General features: G+C 55.4%; 3 protein-coding genes and 1 long non-coding RNA gene across 11 annotated transcripts; 1 reads left to right on the forward strand and 3 right to left on the reverse strand.

Moving 5' to 3' along the window:
• Positions 1–1,139: 1,139 nt before the first annotated feature.
• Positions 1,140–6,993, reverse strand: BCL6B (BCL6B transcription repressor). Of its 5 annotated transcripts, XM_060135903.1 has the most exons (9): positions 6,845–6,946; positions 6,170–6,360; positions 5,728–5,949; positions 5,271–5,618; positions 4,826–4,950; positions 4,101–4,265; positions 3,880–4,010; positions 3,625–3,762; positions 1,140–3,233 (listed from the first exon to the last, which is right to left on the reverse strand). In XM_060135903.1, exons 1-9 carry the CDS (start codon positions 6,845–6,847, stop codon positions 3,117–3,119), a joined length of 1,440 nt encoding a protein of 479 aa, XP_059991886.1. In that variant the 5' UTR covers positions 6,848–6,946; the 3' UTR covers positions 1,140–3,116. The 5 variants fall into 5 exon arrangements, with proteins under 5 accessions (XP_059991886.1, XP_059991885.1, XP_059991887.1 ...); XM_060135902.1 differs by having other exon boundaries at positions 3,880–4,265; positions 6,911–6,993; XM_060135904.1 differs by lacking the exon at positions 4,101–4,265.
• A 3,453-nt stretch (positions 6,994–10,446) lies between these two features.
• Positions 10,447–15,175, forward strand: LOC132511291 (uncharacterized). 2 transcript variants are annotated; one of them, XR_009537575.1, is made up of 3 exons: positions 10,447–10,696; positions 13,710–13,843; positions 14,096–15,175. It is a non-coding gene; the product is annotated as an uncharacterized LOC132511291 (long non-coding RNA). The 2 variants fall into 2 exon arrangements; XR_009537576.1 differs by lacking the exon at positions 10,447–10,696 and adding an exon at positions 12,556–12,867.
• C20H17orf49 (chromosome 20 C17orf49 homolog) lies at positions 12,559–15,441 on the reverse strand. Of its 3 annotated transcripts, none has more exons than XM_060134365.1 (6): positions 15,265–15,441; positions 14,983–15,077; positions 14,242–14,343; positions 13,370–13,560; positions 13,023–13,127; positions 12,559–12,824 (listed from the first exon to the last, which is right to left on the reverse strand). In XM_060134365.1, exons 1-6 carry the CDS (start codon positions 15,283–15,285, stop codon positions 12,760–12,762), a joined length of 579 nt encoding a protein of 192 aa, XP_059990348.1. In that variant the 5' UTR covers positions 15,286–15,441; the 3' UTR covers positions 12,559–12,759. The 3 variants fall into 3 exon arrangements, with proteins under 3 accessions (XP_059990348.1, XP_059990349.1, XP_059990350.1); XM_060134366.1 differs by having other exon boundaries at positions 12,559–12,820; positions 15,265–15,414; XM_060134367.1 differs by lacking the exon at positions 14,242–14,343.
• A 147-nt stretch (positions 15,442–15,588) lies between these two features.
• On the reverse strand, positions 15,589–17,303 carry RNASEK (ribonuclease K). The gene is made up of 3 exons (XM_060134368.1): positions 17,100–17,303; positions 16,356–16,432; positions 15,589–15,977 (listed from the first exon to the last, which is right to left on the reverse strand). The coding sequence occupies exons 1-3, from the start codon at positions 17,175–17,177 to the stop codon at positions 15,836–15,838; spliced, it is 297 nt and encodes a 98-aa protein (XP_059990351.1). The 5' UTR covers positions 17,178–17,303; the 3' UTR covers positions 15,589–15,835.

Raw genomic sequence — 17,303 nt, forward strand, 5'->3', positions numbered from 1 at the left:
ACTGTACCAAAGATGTAGAAATTGGTGTGGCTGTATAACAGAGGGGTTAAGAGCGCAGTCTTTAGAATCAAACCACAGTTCCAATCCTGGTTTCATCACTTCTTAACTTGGCCAAGACATTGAACCTCTCAGCTGGTTTCCCCACTTGTAAACTGGGGCTAATGATAGTACCTACTTTTAGGGTTGTCAGGGGAGTTGAATTAGAAAATCTATACACTAAAATGTTTAGTTTAGGGCCTGACATGTAGTAGGAGTTAAGTAATATTAGCTGGTCTTATTTTATTTTAAGCTGGTCTTATTTTAAACAGGGGATAAGCTACAGTGGGAGGGGAAGGAAGGTTTTAGTTTAGTTTCTTTGTTTTGTGCTTAAAAAAAAAAATCCAACCCAGGTCATGGGTTTTAAAAGATTAAGAAGCACAACCACAAACTGTAAACGTTGGAAGGAACTTATTCCTTCCATGCTAATGGACTTATTTCATGGATGAGGAATTTAAGTCCAAAAGGAATTTAAGTCCAAAATTTAAGTCCACTTATCAGAATTAGTGACCCCTTAACCTCTGGGTAGAACAAGGCTGTGCACCCATGACACACACAGGACAGGGGAAAGGGTGGGAGAGAAGTGTGTACTGGGCACTGGATGGATTCCAAGACACCACTGCTGGGGGAGGGGTAGAGCTGGCACGCTGGCTCTAACCACACAGCCTTCTCACTGCCACCTCCAGCTCCTATTATCCTTAGGGCACCCAAGTCCTATCCATTTTCTGTGGTGGTTGTGGTGGTAGAGGGTGTCCAGGCATTAAGTTCCCCTGCACAGATGCATCCCGCAACATGTTGGTATTATTAGTGGCTTCCTGGTTTCTCCCTGCTGCCTCCACACCTCAGGCAGGAAGTGACTTCAGAGCAGTAGGATGCAGGTGGCTCCGGAGAAACTTCATGAAGTCACTGGTTCCTACACAATGATCCGGAAGGCAAGGGCAGGGAAAGGGAGAACAAGGGCCACTTAAAATGTCTGGTGAGATGGGACAGTGGGATGGGCACAGAATCCAAGATGGTATCCAGGAAGGATAGGATACCCTCTTTCCCCAGCTTCAGAACCCTCAGTCCCCAGATCCCCACAGGCAAGAACCCAGGACACAACAGGCAGCACAGAGAGGCTTCTTTATTCCATGATTCTGATCTTGCAAGATCTAACATCTCCACCCCTTGGCACTCTCCACCTGCCCATCCAATCTGGTAAAAAAAAAAAAAAAAAAAAAAAATCATGGTTCCTTCTCAGCTCTCTCTTCTGCTTTCCCTACCTCCTTCAATTCTGCAGTGGAGAGTAAGAGGCAAAGAGGGAGAAGAGTAGCTCTCTCACCAGTCCCCAAGTGACAGCCACTAGTACTGACCTGTCTTGAGGAACCTCCACCCTACAAATTCAAAGTGCTTTTTACCTTCCACCCCATGTCCCTAATCCCCCAGGGCAACAGGGGCAGGACTGTAAATCAAGGCTTCAGAGTATCATCTAACATTCCAGACATTCCACACAGTTAAGAAGCAACCCATTCCTAACCTTCTACCTACTTGGCCTACACCAGAGACTTTGCCCCTCAACCAACCTCTTAATCCTACCTGGATACTTGGTCAACTAGAGGGTCCATCAGTCAGTCTTTTAAATCTTCTAAATCTCTAATCCCAACAGTAATTCCGATCATTATCCCAAACTACAGAAAATCCATAGTGGAACTCAACCCCTTTTCTCTCCCTGTGGAAGGTTCTAGTGCTTTCACTGGTTCCGGACAGGAATGCAGTGACAGGAAGACCAGGTCACAGACCCAGCTTTTCTAAGGTAAGAAAGTTACCAAGCAGCTGTGACTTCTAGTGGCAAAGAAGTTTCTGGAATCTGGACACTTGCCAGAAGATGTCCGAAAACCTACTAAAGGAAGAAGAGGTTCATCTCAGGTAGAACCCCAAGGAACATTCAAACCCAGACACCTCTGCAGTAAAGGATGAGTCATACTCTTTACTGTTTAGTCAAGATAAAGGGTTTCATAATTCTCCCCTAGGTCATAACATTCTTAGAGACTGGGCAGAATCAGAAAAGATTGCATCATCTCTGGTGAGGAATTTCAGATCTCTCCTGCATGGAGGGATCAACTCAGTGCTAAGAACGGGCCCTAGTGGGAGGATTGTGGGCCCAACTCAAGCTCCTGGGTGAGTTCTATCAAACAGACACAGTGGAGCCAGACCTAGGTGATCAGACGAATGGGACAGTTAGGAACATAAGAGAAAGCCTCTGTAATCATCACCCCAGTTCCAAGACTGACAAAGGCCCCACACCCACTGCCTCTAGGAGGTACTTATTACCTCCACTTCAGGCTCACCATAGGTTCCTGTAACCCTTGAAGAACAGAAAAAGTCTAATCCAGTGCTGGCCTGCTAGAAAACCTACAACATTCAGAATACCAGAGAGGGTTCCTGACCCGATTCCATAAACCCACATGTTCCCAGAGCTGCCCTAGAACAAATAACGTTTCCAGACCTAGAATTGGAGGGGTAGGACACAGAGAACCCCTTTCTCCATTTGAAACAAACCAACAAGCAAATAGGAAAAGAACAACTCTAAAGATAAAAGTTATGACAATAATAATACAAAACACTCACGCCAAAGGAGGCAGCCAAGTGCTAATCTCTGCCGGCAGAGCCATGACCTCACATTCTGTGTTTCAGGTCACTTTTGATCACACTTGTGGAAGAGGGACATGGGAAATGCAATAGAATGAAGGCCCTGGTGCCACCCAAAGGCCTCAATAAATTATATTTACAGATAAACCGGATGAGATGGGGGCTGCAGGTGGAAACCAGGCCTCCAGTCTCTCCCCTCCTCCAGCTCCTAGCTCGTTCTCTCCTCAGAAACAATTGTGATCGTGGGGAAGAGGTTTTGACCAGCAAAACAAAGGCAGATCAAGCTGGGATCTGCCACCCCTGCTCTCCCCAGTGAGAAATTAAGGTGGTGGCAAGTCGCTGACATCGAGGGGCCTTGCACACCCCTATGCCCAAGCCTGACAGCGAACCCAGGCGTGAGCCGCAGCTTTCCTGTCTTCCAGGAAGGGAGTGGGGCCTGGGCAGGCGCTCAGCTAGGGCCCCCCCAGAATGTGGTAGTGCACTTTGGTGTTGGTAGCAGCTCCGTGTTTCTGGCGCAGATGCAGCCGAAGTTGACTCTTGTGCCGGAAATGCAGACTGCAGGGGTCGCACTGTCGGAGGACAGCTGAGTCAGGTCCCTCCCCAACCACGACCACCTTTTAGGTGTTGAGCAAAGGAGAACCGCCCAGCACTCTATCTTAGAGAAGCTCTTTAGTCCCTACATGCTCCCAAATCCTCAGGGGAAGGCCTAGGAGCTACGCCCCGCCCTCTTCAGCAAAGCTTTCTCCATCCGTCAGCTCCTCTCCAGGAGGGTAGCGCCCCGTCCAGGAGCCTAACTTCTATACCTGCCACCCCTACCCTCGGCCCCCGCCCCTTACTCACAAGGACACCGCCCACCTCGAAGAGGTCTAGAACCGCTGGGCCGGCTCCTTTCAGAGCTCCGCCCCTCGGTAAACGGAAGGTAATTCCAAGGCTTTGGGTCAAGCCAGGTCGGGTACTCACGTGGTACGGCTTCTCTCCCGTGTGGATGCGAACGTGGCTCTTGAGGGTCTGTAGGTGGCGGAAGCGAGTCCCGCAGGTGGGGCAAGGATAGGGCTTCTCCCCGGTGTGGATCAGCACGTGCGCGCGCAGATGCGCTACCTGGGAGAGGAGGGGACCTCAGACAGCGCCAATGGGAGGGACAGAACCCTCCCCATTCGGCCCACCTCGCCCTCTCGGAAATTTGCCTGCGAGCCGTCTCTGAAACGGGCGCCGTACCTGTACAAAGCGCGAGCCGCACGTCTCACACTTGTAGGGCTTCTCTCCCGAATGGATGCGGCTATGCGTTTTTAGGTTAGCCGGCCGGTTAAAGCGGGCTCCGCAGACGGAGCAGTGGTAGGGCTTTTCCCCTGGAGGCAGGGAGGAAGGGAGGTCAGGGACTCTACCAGGGGACGGCTGTGGGCACCAAGGCCAGGGCCCTCTCCCTGCTCCTCCCCTACCTGTGTGCACCGTGCGGTGGCTGGCCAGGTTGCCCTTATAGCGGAAGGCAGACCGGCAGAGCTGACACTTGTAGGGCTTATCCTCATCCCCAGGAGCCAAGGGGTCCAGCCCCGATGAGCACCCAGCCACAGCCTCACAGCTCTGGCAGCTGAAAAATTCACTTCCTGGGAAGGGTGGTGGGTAATGACAATACCAGTGAATCCTCAAACCACACGGTAGCGGGTTTTCTTTTTCCCAATTTACTGTTAAGGCTTCTGGAGCTCATTTGACTTGCTTGGGGTCACATGGTTATTGAGAGGACAAGCCAAGATCTGACTCCATGTCTGTCTGATTCCAGAGTACTCTGCTAATCACTCCAATAGCGGTGGTGGTAGGTGGAGGCCCCTACTCGTGGGTGGAAGTTTCTGTTTCTCTCTCCTCTCTTGCACCACTCTGGATGACAGCTTGCCAGAGGGGCCTTGCCAAGCCCTGGGCTGACCACTCAGGCCTGGATGGAAATAGGCCAGAAGTTCCCAAACAGTGCTGTTCACTGGAAGCTTTAAAAAGTACTGATGCCAGGCTCCCACTTGCAGACTTTCTGATCTATGGGGTGTGACCTGGGCAATGGGATTTTTAAAAGCTCCCTAGGTGATTCTAATCAGCAGGAAATGGACTGGGCCTTTAAACTGGCCTTGAGCAGCCATGGGAGAAAATCCAAGAAGGGGGTAAAAGGAGGGGCTCTTACCTGGTGGTGGATGAGCCCGCCCAGAGTGTGACCCAGTGGTCTCTGGAGCCCGGGGTGTGAGGAGATGGGGGGTATTGACTGGAGCCCCACATTTGAACTGTACAGTGGCAGCAGTTGGAGAGAGCCTAGGCAGATGTCAAGGCCCAGAGACAAGGGTTAGGAGAGATTATATGGCGGCGGCGGTGGTGGGGTTCTCCCCTGGAAGACTTGTTGCCATAGGCCTACCCTCTGGAGGTGAGCCACTATGGACCAATGTGCCATGTCCAATTTCACTGCCCAAGTCCCACCCTACAGAGTAAGCCTGACCTCTGGCCAACTCCCTAAGGTGAGCTGGTGTCTCTGAAGCCCACTCCTTCACTCCCTGTTCCTGACCACCCAGGCCCAATGGCTGTGCCTCTGAGCTGAGGCTGCCTCTACAAATTGCGGGGGGTTCCAGTTTCTGTACCTGCTCTGTGGACCGGAAATGGGTCCTTCTTCACTGCTGCTGCTGCTGGAAGCCTCATCTCCACTGGGGAGCCGGGCCTGGGAGCAAAGTTGACCAGAACTCCTCTCCCCTGCCAGGCTCCCTGCTTGGGAGGCCTGAGAGTTTAGCACGATGAACTTGTACTTTTTCCAGTTGCAGGCCTTGGGGTCTGGGCTGCCTGGACTGGGGGGCCCTTGACTGCAGCTGCGAGACTCAGTAGGTGGGTCTGGGTGCCCTTCGGAGCGCCTGGGACTGCCTGGCGGAGGGGCCGTTGGGGGCGTGGGGGGTTCTGCCTCCAGGGGCCGCAGGGAGATGCCCAGAGGTTCATAGCTGAGAAAAGTGCGATGGACATTAGTGCTATTTCCTAATCTTGGCCTTTGCCCTTGACACCTAGGATGCCACTTCACCCATGAGGAACACCGAGTTGGGGCTCCCTCACCTGGCCTGGATGAAGCGGTGGCATGCCTGGACCACGTGTTCCATCTGCAAGTAGGTGGCGGCCGCAAGGACGGCTGGTGCAGTGGCCGGAGAGAGGCGTAGGCGTGAAGTGTACATGAAGTCCAGAAGAGGAGCGAAGCCTCCGGCTTCGGGGCCCCCGGGCAGGGAGAGCACGTCTACCCCCACTCCTGCACGGCCTCGGAAAATTGAATAGAAGAAGCCACTGGAGAGAGGAAAGATAGGTCATGTTAGGGGCTGGGGAACCAAGGGAGACACGCGCCCCTGTACAAAGCCCCGCCTCCCCCACTCTCACCCCGCCCCCAATTCGCGGACGCCCCGCCTCCTGCTTCTGGAAGGTTTGGCTTCGGGTTCCCTCCCAAAGACCTTCGGGCTCCGCCCCTTTTCCATTTGGTCCCACCCCACCCCTGAGCCACCCCTCGAACCTGCAGGCGATAAGAACTGCCTTGTGAGCTCGAAGGGGTTGCCCGCCAACCAGCAGCGTGACGTCAGTGAGGATCCCGCGCAGGCGCAGCTCATTCAGGTTGCCGAGCACGTCGGAGGAGTGGCGAGTGAACTCGCGGACGTAGCCCAGCGTTCCCTCCGGGGCAGCGGTGGAGCCCATGGCGACGCAGGCCTGCGGGTGCCAAGGAGAGGGCTCAGGGATCCAGGCCGTCCTAAGACGCCTGCCCTTCCGCAGTTTGCCTCTTCCTGCTGAGGTGCAGCTAGAGCCAAGCCCCCGGCCCCGGCTCACGCAGCCTCACTTAATTCATCTTGTTCTTTCTACCCTCAACCACAGCATCGCTCGCTTTCCTCCTCTAGATTCCACAGCGCTTGGAGCGAGTTGAAGGTTCCCACACCGCGGCGTCGATGGCAAGTGTGAGGAATCCGGCCCGCAGCGCCCTTACTTAGACTCCCAGTGCCCTTCCAGCACCCCCATTTCCCCTCTGCCCCACCGCGCGCCTGGTCTCAGGAGTCCGATCCTGCCTGGAGACCCCAGATGACCCGTGGTCCACACCCCTCCAAATCCCAATCGAAGCTCCCTTCCCCGAATCACGAAAGTCCATTCTCTAGTCCCGGATCCCTAGTTTAGCTCAATTTCTGGGCCTCTGTCTTCTTACCATCAACAAGCCCCAGCCCTCTTAGGGGGACCCAGGAGTCTGGCTCCCTCAGTCTCTGGTTCTTACCCCCGTCCTGCAGGGGCTTCAGCTTTCTTCTCAAGGGGGGCGGGGTCTCTCTCCCCTCTTGGCCTCGGCTCCTTTATCTGGCCGGGATGTCGGGGGCGGGGGTGGAGGTGGGGTGAACGCCTGGGTCTGTATCCTTCCTTCCTCCCTCGCTCTCCAGATGGCGAACCCGGGGCGGGGTCTCCGGCTCCAGGGCGGGACCTCAGAAACACTAGGTGGTCGTAACGTAAGGGGTCTTGGGCCACTGAAAGTGGAACTGATGGGACATTGGAATTGGGGAGGAGGTTGGGGATATTGAGATTGGAAATATGGGTGACCTGGGTCGTCGGGGGGCCTGGGACAGCGACAATTGGTGTGTTGGCTTTAGGAAGGAACGTGTTACAGGAGAGTGAATACAGCAAAACTCCCCCTTCCAGTGTACGGTATTAAGGGAGATAAAGGGGAGCCCAAATAGGAACTAGGTTTGGGGAGGTGATAGTGGGCTCCTGTGGGGTCTCAGACAGAGGGAGGGTGTGGTCATTCAACAGGCTCCTCTAGCGGGGCCTGCAAAAGAGGGGCTCTGGCCGGGCGCGGTAGGGAGGGGGCGGATATGATTTCTAGTTCGTTTCCTTCCATTGTCCTGCGACCGGACGGCTCCGCCAGCTGCTTCCCCTCGAGGAGGTGGGGAAAGCCCCTGGTGGGGGCCGAGAGACGACGCTCAGGAGACCTAGGGTCCGGTCTTTCGCTCCCGACTCTCTTTTGAATCCTTTTAGGGATCCAGCGAGACAGACTCCCGCCCAAAGCCCTTTCGCCCTCCCCCAGTCCCAGATCTTTAGGGCCTCGGGCATCCGCCCGTCGGCTACGCTTGGAGGCTGGCGGGACGCCGGGGTCCAGCGCGGCAAGTAGGCAAAGCTCGGCAATGTTTGGCTCCTTCCACGAGGGGGCGGACGAGCACTAGCCTCGCCTCGCCCGTCTTCTCCACCCGGCTGGGGGTCTACTCAAACGGGGGCGCAGGATCGATTAGGTCTGAGCGGCTGAAACCTTCGTTCTCCCCCTCTTTGCTCTGGTTTATTTTGTCCAGGGGACTAGGGTTGGGCGGAGGGAGGGAGAGTTAGGCGACAGAGGGGACTTTCCTCCGAGGATGGGTTTCCTATCTGGGGTGAGAAATCCGCGGGCTTTGGGAACGAGGGAAATGAGTGGGACAAGGAGCGGGATCTGAGTCCTGGGAGCCGAGGGTTTCTATTCTTTTAAGCTAGATACTATTATCCGTCTTTAGAGGTGACTTTTTAGTGAACATTAATATGAAAGTTGGGTGCAGTGAACAGACAGAGGGGAAACAGGAAGGGTCTCAGGGTAAAAGAAGGGAGAGAGGGCAGGAGGGGCTGATAACCCCAATTTAAGTCCCTGATCTGGAAGATAAGCACGGGTCACACCCTCGTATTTTGTTTGGGGAGAGTTGGTGGGGCAAGGTTCATTTGGAGAAGTGGGGCAAGAGCTGAGTTCAGCTGCAAAGCGGGACTTGCATCTGGGCTCAGGAGAGTCTACCGTTGCCCAGTAATGACTGACCATTATCCGTGGAGCTGCATATCGAGGCCTGGGGCCCTCCCCTTCAGACGTGAGGGTGTCTTTATTTGGGTACAGGAAAGAACTGCTGAGAAACTGGGAATGGGGAACCACTGGGGATTCACGGTGGTGAGGTGGCTTTTGCAAATGAGGGTTGCTTTGGTCTCTGCCCAGTTGGAGGTGGGAGTTAGACTGGGGGCTCCCTTTGATATCAGGATGGAGTTACTTTTGTGTTGTCTGGTCAATTTGTCAATTGTGGGGTGCAAGTTTACTATGGGGTGTTGAGTTAGTTTGTTCTGGGCCCTGAAGCCTGCATTCAGGGTTGAGGGCCAGTAGTAAGTCTGAGGTATGGAGCTGATTTTGAAGCTACGTTAGTTAGTTCTAGGGGTTCTGACACCCACAATTTGGAGCTTGTCATCTTGAAATATCAGGGGAACCTGCTAGGTGTTTTTCAGAGGTGGATGAGGATTTTGCTTTGGGGATTCATAGTCATCAGTGTATGTGGACAATCTGATTTCAAGTGGAGTAATTGTGCTGGTTTTGGGGTGCAGTCTGTTTTGGGGTGCCAGATAAGTTTTGAGGTTCAGATTATATTTGGGGGGACATGAAATTCAATTTGGGGTTTTTATTAGCTTGAGGTGGAACGTAATAGGAACCTGGGAGCAAGTTTGAAGGCCTTCTGTGGTTGTGGGTCCTTGCCGGGGAGCAAAGCTTTATATTTGAATGTTGTGCAAACTTACTTTGAGGAGGGGGATATTTCTGTGTATGCACTGAGAGCCAGGAGGCTTTTTCCAGGGGGAGAAACAAGATGAGGGCCCAGGGTAGGAGACTAAAGTTTTGGGGTGTCCTTATTTTGGGGTGTTTTGCCACTCTTTGGGTGCATTTGGTGTAACTGAGTGATGGATCGTGAGGCGAGATTGATTTTAGGGTTCACTTAATTTGGACCATGATGCTGCTTTGGGATGTCCTTTGCTTATAGCTCCCGCTCACCCCAGATTCTAGAAGTCTCTTTCTTTAGTGAACCTCCAAATATTCCCAGGATTTGAAGGACGAAATTCGGAAAGGGAGTGTATCTCCCCTTATTTCTATGTGGCCTGGATAGATCTGAGGGAGAAAAGGTGGTTTCAAACTCTGAACCCCAATTTCTTAAGGGCACATACCTTGGTTTGGGGGCAGATGGGGGGGAAATGGAGTGTGTTGTGGTAAAGTGGACACCCCTGACTAGGGCAATCTGTTGGAACTGTGCAAGGAGAGGTGGTAGTGAGGTACAAGGAGGGGAATCTTGTACCCTGATTTTCTAGGATAAGAGCCCCAAACAGAAAGCAGACAGAGGACTGGGAGTGTGGGTGAGATGGGGGGGGTTCCCCACGGCAGCAGGGGCTGGGGGGTAATCCAGGCCAGCTCTGCACACCCCGGTCCCTGCTCTCTTTGGCTCTCCTCCCCTCTCTCCCTCCCACCGCCCACCCCCCCAACCCAAGGAAAAAAACTGCCTGTGCAACAGCAATGGCAGATTCCAATCCTCCAGGCTTTCCTAAACCACCACGGAGACCAGCCAGGGGGGAGGGGAAGGGAGGATCGGGCTTTCCTGCTTCCCTAAGACTGGGGCTATGAGCTTGACCTCCTGGCCCCTAGCCCTTCGAGGAGTGCCCCCCTCCCCCGGCCTGGAAGCCAGGTGTCCTGGACCCTAGCCCCCGAGCGGGGGGGTGGGGGGGGGCCTGGAGAGACGGGGAGGAGGAAGGAGGGAGTGACTTCCAAAATTGGCATCGGGACAGAGCAGGGCTGGCGGGAGGCAGGTGAAAGACGGAATTTTCCTGAAAAAACGGGGGGATCTGAGGACCCCAAATTTGGGGAGCTAGTCCAGAACCGTCCAGCCAACATCCTAGATTTTTTTGGGATTTTTTGGGGCCCCCGGGACCCCTCTAGATGGGGTGAGGAATGTAGTGTTGGGGGAATCTGACTGGGGCATTGCAGCTGCCTCTCCCGCCGAGTTGGAGACGGATGGGCTGGGACGGGTTTGGGGGGGGTGTCCCCAATTCTGACTGGGAGTGGAGGAGCCCCCTCATGTGCTCTCTTGTGGGGGTCCCCCCTCCCTAGGGCACTCCCCACTCCCTGAGCCAGCCGAGAGGAAGGAGGCCAGCGATGCGACTGGGGCGGCTCCTTTCTCCTGCACCCCAAATGTGAGGGATGCACCCCAAGTTTTGTTCCCTTCAAAATAGGGGACCAGGATCTCAGGGGAGAGTAGCTGAGGTAAGTGGGGAGGAAAGTGTCCCCTGTTTTCAGGAGAGACGTGGCGGTTGGGGGGGAGGTTTGGAGGTGCGTGCTGGGGTGGGGTCGGGCTTTGTCAGCCTTGAAACTGGGGGGATGATTGGAGAGGCTTTCTCTTACACCCCGAAACTGGAGTCCCCCAGATGGAAACCAAAGACAGGCCAGAGGGCCCCCCAACATCCCCAGCCGTTAGTATAGTGTTTGATTTCTGTTTCATCCCCACAAAGGCTTTGCCGAGGATGGGAGTTGGGGGCAGCTGTTCGGTTTGGGGGGTACGGGGGGTGGCGTGAGGAGCAGAAGGCCTTGGCAGGATTTGATGCTGGACAGATAGGGGTCTCGACCGAGGGGGTCCGGCATCCCCCGGGGCCTGAAAACTCTGCTTACACCACCATCTTAGATCTTTTTGATTGCTAAGAGTTTTGGGGGGTGTGTCGGAAGGTGGGGGTGGTAAAGGGTGGGATGGGAGGTAGGAGGATAACTTTTGGGTTTTAGGGGATGTTATTGTGATTTGCGGAAGGGGTCTTGGCCCTTGGATTTTGCTTTCTGGTGGGTGTTTTTTAAAAATCAAGTCCTGGACAGGAGAAAAAGGCTGAGGGAAGGCCTAGGGTGGGGGTGGGGAGAGGCATGTTTGTCTCAGCTTAAACGTGGCTTTCTGGGGTGGGCCTGCCTTCCTGGGCCTGGTGAAGGGGCTGGGGGGGGTTGTTGCAGGGGGTGGGACTTGGGTCCTGGGGGTCCACGGGGAGTGGGGACAGTGCTGGGGGTGGACTACCTGGCCCCCAGGTCCAGATGGCCCTCTTCCTGTGCCCTGCTGCTCCCCTTTCCCCCTGGCCTCCATTTCCTGCCTTTGGCCTCCATCTTGTGGCAGGCCCAGGGCCCAGGGCGACTTCCGGCCCCCCTCTCCCGACCATGTTCCGGCCCCACCACCTCTGGACTGCCAACTCCCAACCCTGCTGTCCTTGGCCTTCTGTCTCTCCTTGCTTTCTCTTGGGTTCTGACCCAGGGAGGGGAGGAACGGACACAGGAAGCCTTGGGTCCCTGCCCTTGCTGAGTCGAGAGGCAGTCTGTTGGTCCCCCCCAGTCATTCCCTGCTTCCTCTGCCTCTGACCCCACCCTAGGGATCCCCTGAGCAGAGTTCCTACAAGGAAGATGGTTCCAGTCTTATTACACTGCGAGCTCACCCCTTAGGCCCCTCTCCCTCCAGTTGCCTGCTCAGCTTCTAGCTCTGGTTTCTTGTTTTCCCCAACGCTTCTTGGGGCCATGTTTGCCTTTTAAGCCTTCCCACCCTTGGTGATAGGGGTCTTCACAGCACTGCCTCGTGCTCCCTTCTTCTCAACCCACCCCAGTCCTGCTCCCGCCCCAGCAGCACACTGTGGTTTGTACGGCACTGTGGCCACGTCCAAACCACACTGTGGTGTTAGAGCGAGGGTGGGGGAGGCACCGCTGAGGCCTGGCCGGGGAGGCCACCCTGGAGAAGCGACACGAAAAACATCTGGGGCCTTCTGGTGAGGTGGCGGGGGTGGGGGATGAGGGTGGAAATGGAGGTGTGAAATGACTGGAAGTTGCCCTTCTGAAATCCCCAGGGTAGTCTCAGGAGTACTGCCTGCCAGAGACCCCGGAGTAAGTGCTGCCTTCAGAGAGCAAAGTGGAGCCTTTGTTGCCCACACCCAGCTCCCCTGGCTCTAGCAGCACAGAAATATTGGCACTGGGAAGAAAGCCTGCCAATATTGGCTGTGCTGCTCCAGGCAGGGTGGTGAGAGCCGCTGAGGAGGGGCTGAGCCCCGGGGTCTAAGGAGAGAGGGAGGTGTCCCTTGCACTCCAGTAATGTCAGGCTGAAGGCACCAAGCTGAGAGGGAGATCTTTACTGTTTTCCGTATAAAAATGTCCATCAGTTGGGGGTCATAGGGGTTGAAGGAAGATGCTCATACAGCAACAGCAAGGTGGGCCACCCGGCAGCCTTTCCACCCTCTCTCATGCAGGCCTTGCTCAGAGTCCCAACCGGTCCACAGGTCCAGGGTGAACAGTGAGAGGGGTGAGAGGTGGAAGGCTCAGCAAGAGAGCAGAGGAGGATCAGCGGAGGTCAAGAGAAGGCCAGAATCCAGGGTCAGGCTGTCTGGAACAGGAAGTAAAATGGGCCGAGATGGGGCGAGCCCCAAGTATGACTCCCACCTCCCTAGAGCACCAGCTCTTTGCAGACCCAATCCCCTGCATGCACAGGAGGGAACCTTCTCTTCCACAGCCCCTGGGAGGGGGATCCTGCTGAGACCCTCCCCCACCCCTTCAGCCGTTGTGGGAGGAGGAGGACTCCTACCCTGGTCGAAGTTGAGTTTCTTGGCTGGAGGAGTTTCTCCTAGCCCTTCGATATCCACCAGGTCACTGTTGGCGTCCGAGTCGTTCAGAGCACTGAGTGTCACATCTGGGAGAGGGGCACAACCTAGGTTCTAGGTTCCCTGATGGTCCCCCCCAACCCGCCCACTTCCCCAAGTTTCAAGCTCTCCCGCTCTCCCTCCCTCCCTCCCTCCCTCCCCTACCCCAGCCACCCTCTGGGAACCTTCACTGGGAGAGGAAAAGAGATCTGTCCTTTGACCCAAGCCCTACTCTCTCACTGAACCTCAGATGGGACCTTTAATCCCCAGGCAGCAACTCCACAGCCCTTACCAGCCTTCTGTTTCTTTATGGGGGGACCGCCGGCCTCAGGGGCACTGGAGCTGCTTGGTGGAGGGGCAGCTGGAGGAGGCGACAAGACACCAGATGCCACCTTCTTGGGCCCTTTCTTGGGTGAATCAGCTGGAAGGGGGATGCCGGAGTCTTCATATACCTTGCGTTTCACGGTGGCCTTTATCTGAGCCCTGAAGAAAAGAGAGAGCAAGCTAGGAAGGGAGTCATCAGAGAGGCTAAGGGAAGCAGGGAGGGGAGGACAGGGGCAATGGGCAACTCTGAAAGAACACTGGGGAGCCCCTTCATAAGAATCCAGGTGAGGGCCCCGACTCTTTGCTAGGGTCCTCGTTTTCCTGAAGCCTTGCAGTCACTTAGGGCAAATGGAGCCTGAAGAGTGGAGTCCAACTGAGAGTGGGAAAGGCCCGTCTTCTACTTCTCTTCTGGGAGAGATGTATGAATGTGGAAGGCTACCAGGTAAGCCTGGGTGACCTACCGGGACACTGAGACTTATTAATAGATCCTGATCCACTAGCTCAGAACCATAATATCCCTGGAAACACCACAGTAGAGTCTCAAAAGATCTGTATAAATAACCAGGGACTTCCTATTACCAAATTCAATTATTGGGTGTCTCTGGAAACCTAAAATCAAATTCTTGTAAGGTCCTGATCACCACAGCATTTTAGTGACTTCTGACCAATTGTGACAATTCTTTTATTCTTTCAGTTCTCCAGGGACTTTGTTGCTAACAAAACTAGCAACAAAGTAGGAAAGATGTTGAGCTGGAAGGGAGTTTGAGGAAGATGGAACAATGGGTATGGAGGAAGAAAGCTGCCCACCCGCCCTTTCTCTGCCAGCCAACCCTCCCTCACACTGTCCGTTCCTTGATGACACAGCTGATGTGATTAAGATCGTCCCCAAATCGCTTCACAGCAGCCCTCAGCATCTCTATCTCCGTCTCCGTCCACTTGGCACTGTCAGAAGGGGAGAAGGGAATAGCGAAAGTGGGAGGAAGAGGGGTGTGGAGCCAGCCCACAGGCTACGCATTCCACAGCAACCAGCCTCCTCCCCGCGATGCCTGGGGCCCCTTGCATAAAGAGGTCCTCCTTAGAAAAACAAAAACAAAAGCAAAAAACAAAATTCTTAAGGCGCCGTGGGAACCCTGCGGACCCCCAACCACACGATATTGTAACAACCGCCACCTTAGAAGAAAACTTCTCCCCCATCAACGTGAAACAGCTGCTTATGTACACAGCCCACTGAAACCCATCCAACAAGTGGGGGTCTTACAGACAGAGCCTCTAAACACAGTCTGCTGCAGTCTGACAGAATTCCACATGATTTGGGGGGTGGTGTGGTGTGGGTAGTGGTGGCGGTCTATGGTCTACCAGTTCGCAGCAGGGTAGAGCTGTGAAATGAGTCCGGATTATGAGCCTCGGTCTGTGGTTTATCTGTCATTCATTCATTCAACAATCATTTATTAACACCTACTCTGCGCTGTGCCAGGCACAAAGGGAAACTAACATCTGTCCCTGCCCTAGAGAGTGTCGGTGTCTGTGATCGAGACCCAGCGTCCGCTCTCAGCGTCCATCTCCCAGCCCGGGCTCACGTACCCCGCGGGGGAAGAGTCGGCCACGGGATGCAGCTGCATGGTCAGCTCCCCGAGCTTCGTGAAGGCGGCGCCCGCCGCGGAGAAGATCTCTCCAACCTGGGGGGCGGGGCAGCATTACGGGGGGCCGGCGCACAGTGCCGCGCCGGACCGCCCGGAGCCCCTAGCCCCAACCCAGGCTGGACTCCCGCCCGCCCCTCGCCCGGGATGGAAGAGCCGGGAGCCAACTTGGGGGCCCCGCCCTCCCGTGGCCGCCAGGGAGCGCTGTCCGCGAGGGAGGTCGAACCTTTGTAGACGCTGACGTCATGGCCCGCGCGCCTCCTCACGGAGACGTTGCCGCCGCCGCTACCTCGGAGCCGGGACCACGGAGAGCAGGGCGATCGACGGCTCCGGCCCCCGCGCAGGAAGTCCCGCCCCTTCCCGCAGCTGATTGGCTCCAGCTCGGCCGCTCACCGCCTCACCGCCTCGGCGCGCGGGAAGGAGAGTGGAAGACACTGCCTCGCTTCCGGCCCGGCTTCACTCCACTTCCGTCGAGGGGTCGGGACTCCCTATTTGGAGTCCGAGCTCCAGCCCGGATGCCTGCCCCGCAACCCATGCACACACACGAGGCTTAAGAGAGCAGTTTCTCTTTATTGTGTAACGAGACAAGGCGAGGGGGCCGGAGGGACGGGGAACGGCCAGCCCCGACCTCCCTCCACTGGAGCCGGGCGCCAGAGGTTGAAGAACAAGGGATTCAGTCTATCGCCAGGGAAACCCAGTCCGCAGAGGGCGCCAGACTGGCGGTGGGGCGGGTGTGACTGGGTGGGGAGAATCTTTAAATAGAGGAGGGGGCTGGAGAGGGGGAACGCGACGGTGCTCTAGCGCACCATGTATTCCTTGCGCTTATTGAGCCGAACTTGGCAGAAAGAGAAGCCTCCGAGGAGGAGGTAAAGGCCCGCGGCGATGAAACAGTTGTAGCTGACTTGCTCGTAAAGGTTGTATATGTTCTGGGGGCCATTCCTAGGGGTGGGGATTAGGCAGAGAAATATCGGAAACATTATTAACAGCAGCCAACATTTACAGAGCACTTACTATGTGCCGGGTAACCGTTCTAAACGCTTTTACGTGTATTATCTTAATCTTCATAACCCTATGGGGTGAGTTCTGTTATAGCATACACTTTGCATAGGTGGAGGAGGCACAGAGAAATCAAGGAAAATACCTAAAGAAGCCACACCTAAAGCGGTGGGTTTAGGATGGCCGCTGAGGTCTGACTCCCAAGACTGCTCCTGTGCGCTAAACAGAGCAGCCAGTTCCCTAGCCTCTGGGCCCCAAGCATCCAGCCTCCTGCAATTCCCCGCCCATAATTCTGACCACTTCCCCCGCCTCTCCACTTACTCAAAATCTTTCTCCGTTAAGGGAACGTCTTCAATTAGCACAGCGGAATGGACATTGAAAAAGATTCCGAGCATTATCTGCAAAAAGGGAAAGGGTAGGTTGTTGAACTCAGGCACCTGACCTGGTCACTGCCTGAACTCCTCCCACTTCGAATGTTGCCACAACATCTGGGTATGGGAATTACCAGAATGAGCTGGGATTAGGGATGGCTGTTGCCGGATTTGGACTCCAGTCACCCGGAACAGGGCATGAATGGTGACATAGAGAAGACTTGGCTGGGGCAAGGGTTAGGAATAATGAGCAACCAGGAACCAGATTTTCATCCTCTCCAGAGGCGTCATTATCACGGGACAGGGAGGAGGGGGTCAAAGGGAATCGGCACTTCTCCATATTACTTTTTCCTGAAGTGGGTCGGGTAGAGTCCTCGGGAAACAAGCTCTCCCTTTCCCCACTGCCCTCCATTCAGCTCAAGGATCTCTCAAGAACGTAGCTCTTCTTCCTCCTACCTTGAGGGTACTCCAAATTGACCAGCCCCCGGGCCCATTCCAAGCTTCAGCTCCCCCTCTCCCTTCCAATTCCCCATTTCTCAATTCAGTTCTGTCTCGTTCTCCAGCGGCTAATCAACCACCCCCTCCGGCCTGTCTGCTGCTTTCAAACGCCTGGTGTCTCCTAGCCTTCCAGCCCTCCAACACCCGGGCCCCTCAGGCCCTCTCCTCTCCGGTTGTCGCCGGGCAGTCCCCTCACCAACATGATCACTCCCCAGGCGCTGAGGACGATGCCGCAGGCGGCCAGCTTGGGCCCACAGCACAGAAGCGACGCCATGAAGAAGGGAGTCGGGGATCGCCTAGATGTGGGCCAGATAGGAAGGCGGTGAGAGGAAGCCCCGATGAGCGGGGTGGGGGGAAGAGAGCTGGACTTGGGGGCTCGCGGAGGACCGAGCGCAGGGAG

This window comes from Lagenorhynchus albirostris, chromosome 20 (assembly GCF_949774975.1).
Source record: "Lagenorhynchus albirostris chromosome 20, mLagAlb1.1, whole genome shotgun sequence".
Classification (NCBI taxonomy): Eukaryota; Metazoa; Chordata; class Mammalia; order Artiodactyla; family Delphinidae; genus Lagenorhynchus; species Lagenorhynchus albirostris.

Bases quoted from the DNA above. Each gene is read 5' to 3' on its own strand.
- RNASEK (XM_060134368.1), bottom strand. From the start codon at position 17,177: ATGGCGTCGCTTCTGTGCTGTGGGCCCAAGCTGGCCGCCTGCGGCATC. The intron at 16,433-17,099 runs GTGAGGGGACTG...CCCTTTTTGCAG, and splicing joins CCTGGGGAGTGATCATGTTG to ATAATGCTCGGAATCTTTTT. The intron at 15,978-16,355 runs GTAAGTGGAGAG...CCCCACCCCTAG, and splicing joins TTAACGGAGAAAGATTTTGA to GAATGGCCCCCAGAACATAT.
- BCL6B (XM_060135901.1), bottom strand. The intron at 4,951-5,270 runs GTACAGAAACTG...ACATCTGCCTAG, and splicing joins ATTTCCGGTCCACAGAGCAG to GCTCTCTCCAACTGCTGCCA. The intron at 3,234-3,624 runs GTGAGTACCCGA...GTCCTCCGACAG, and splicing joins CGGGAGAGAAGCCGTACCAC to TGCGACCCCTGCAGTCTGCA.
- C20H17orf49 (XM_060134365.1), bottom strand. From the start codon at position 15,285: ATGACGTCAGCGTCTACAAAG. The intron at 13,561-14,241 runs GTGAGGGAGGGT...TCTTTTCTTCAG, and splicing joins GTCATCAAGGAACGGACAGT to GGCTCAGATAAAGGCCACCG. The intron at 12,825-13,022 runs GTAGGAGTCCTC...TTCCTGTTCCAG, and splicing joins GAAACTCAACTTCGACCAGG to ACAGCCTGACCCTGGATTCT.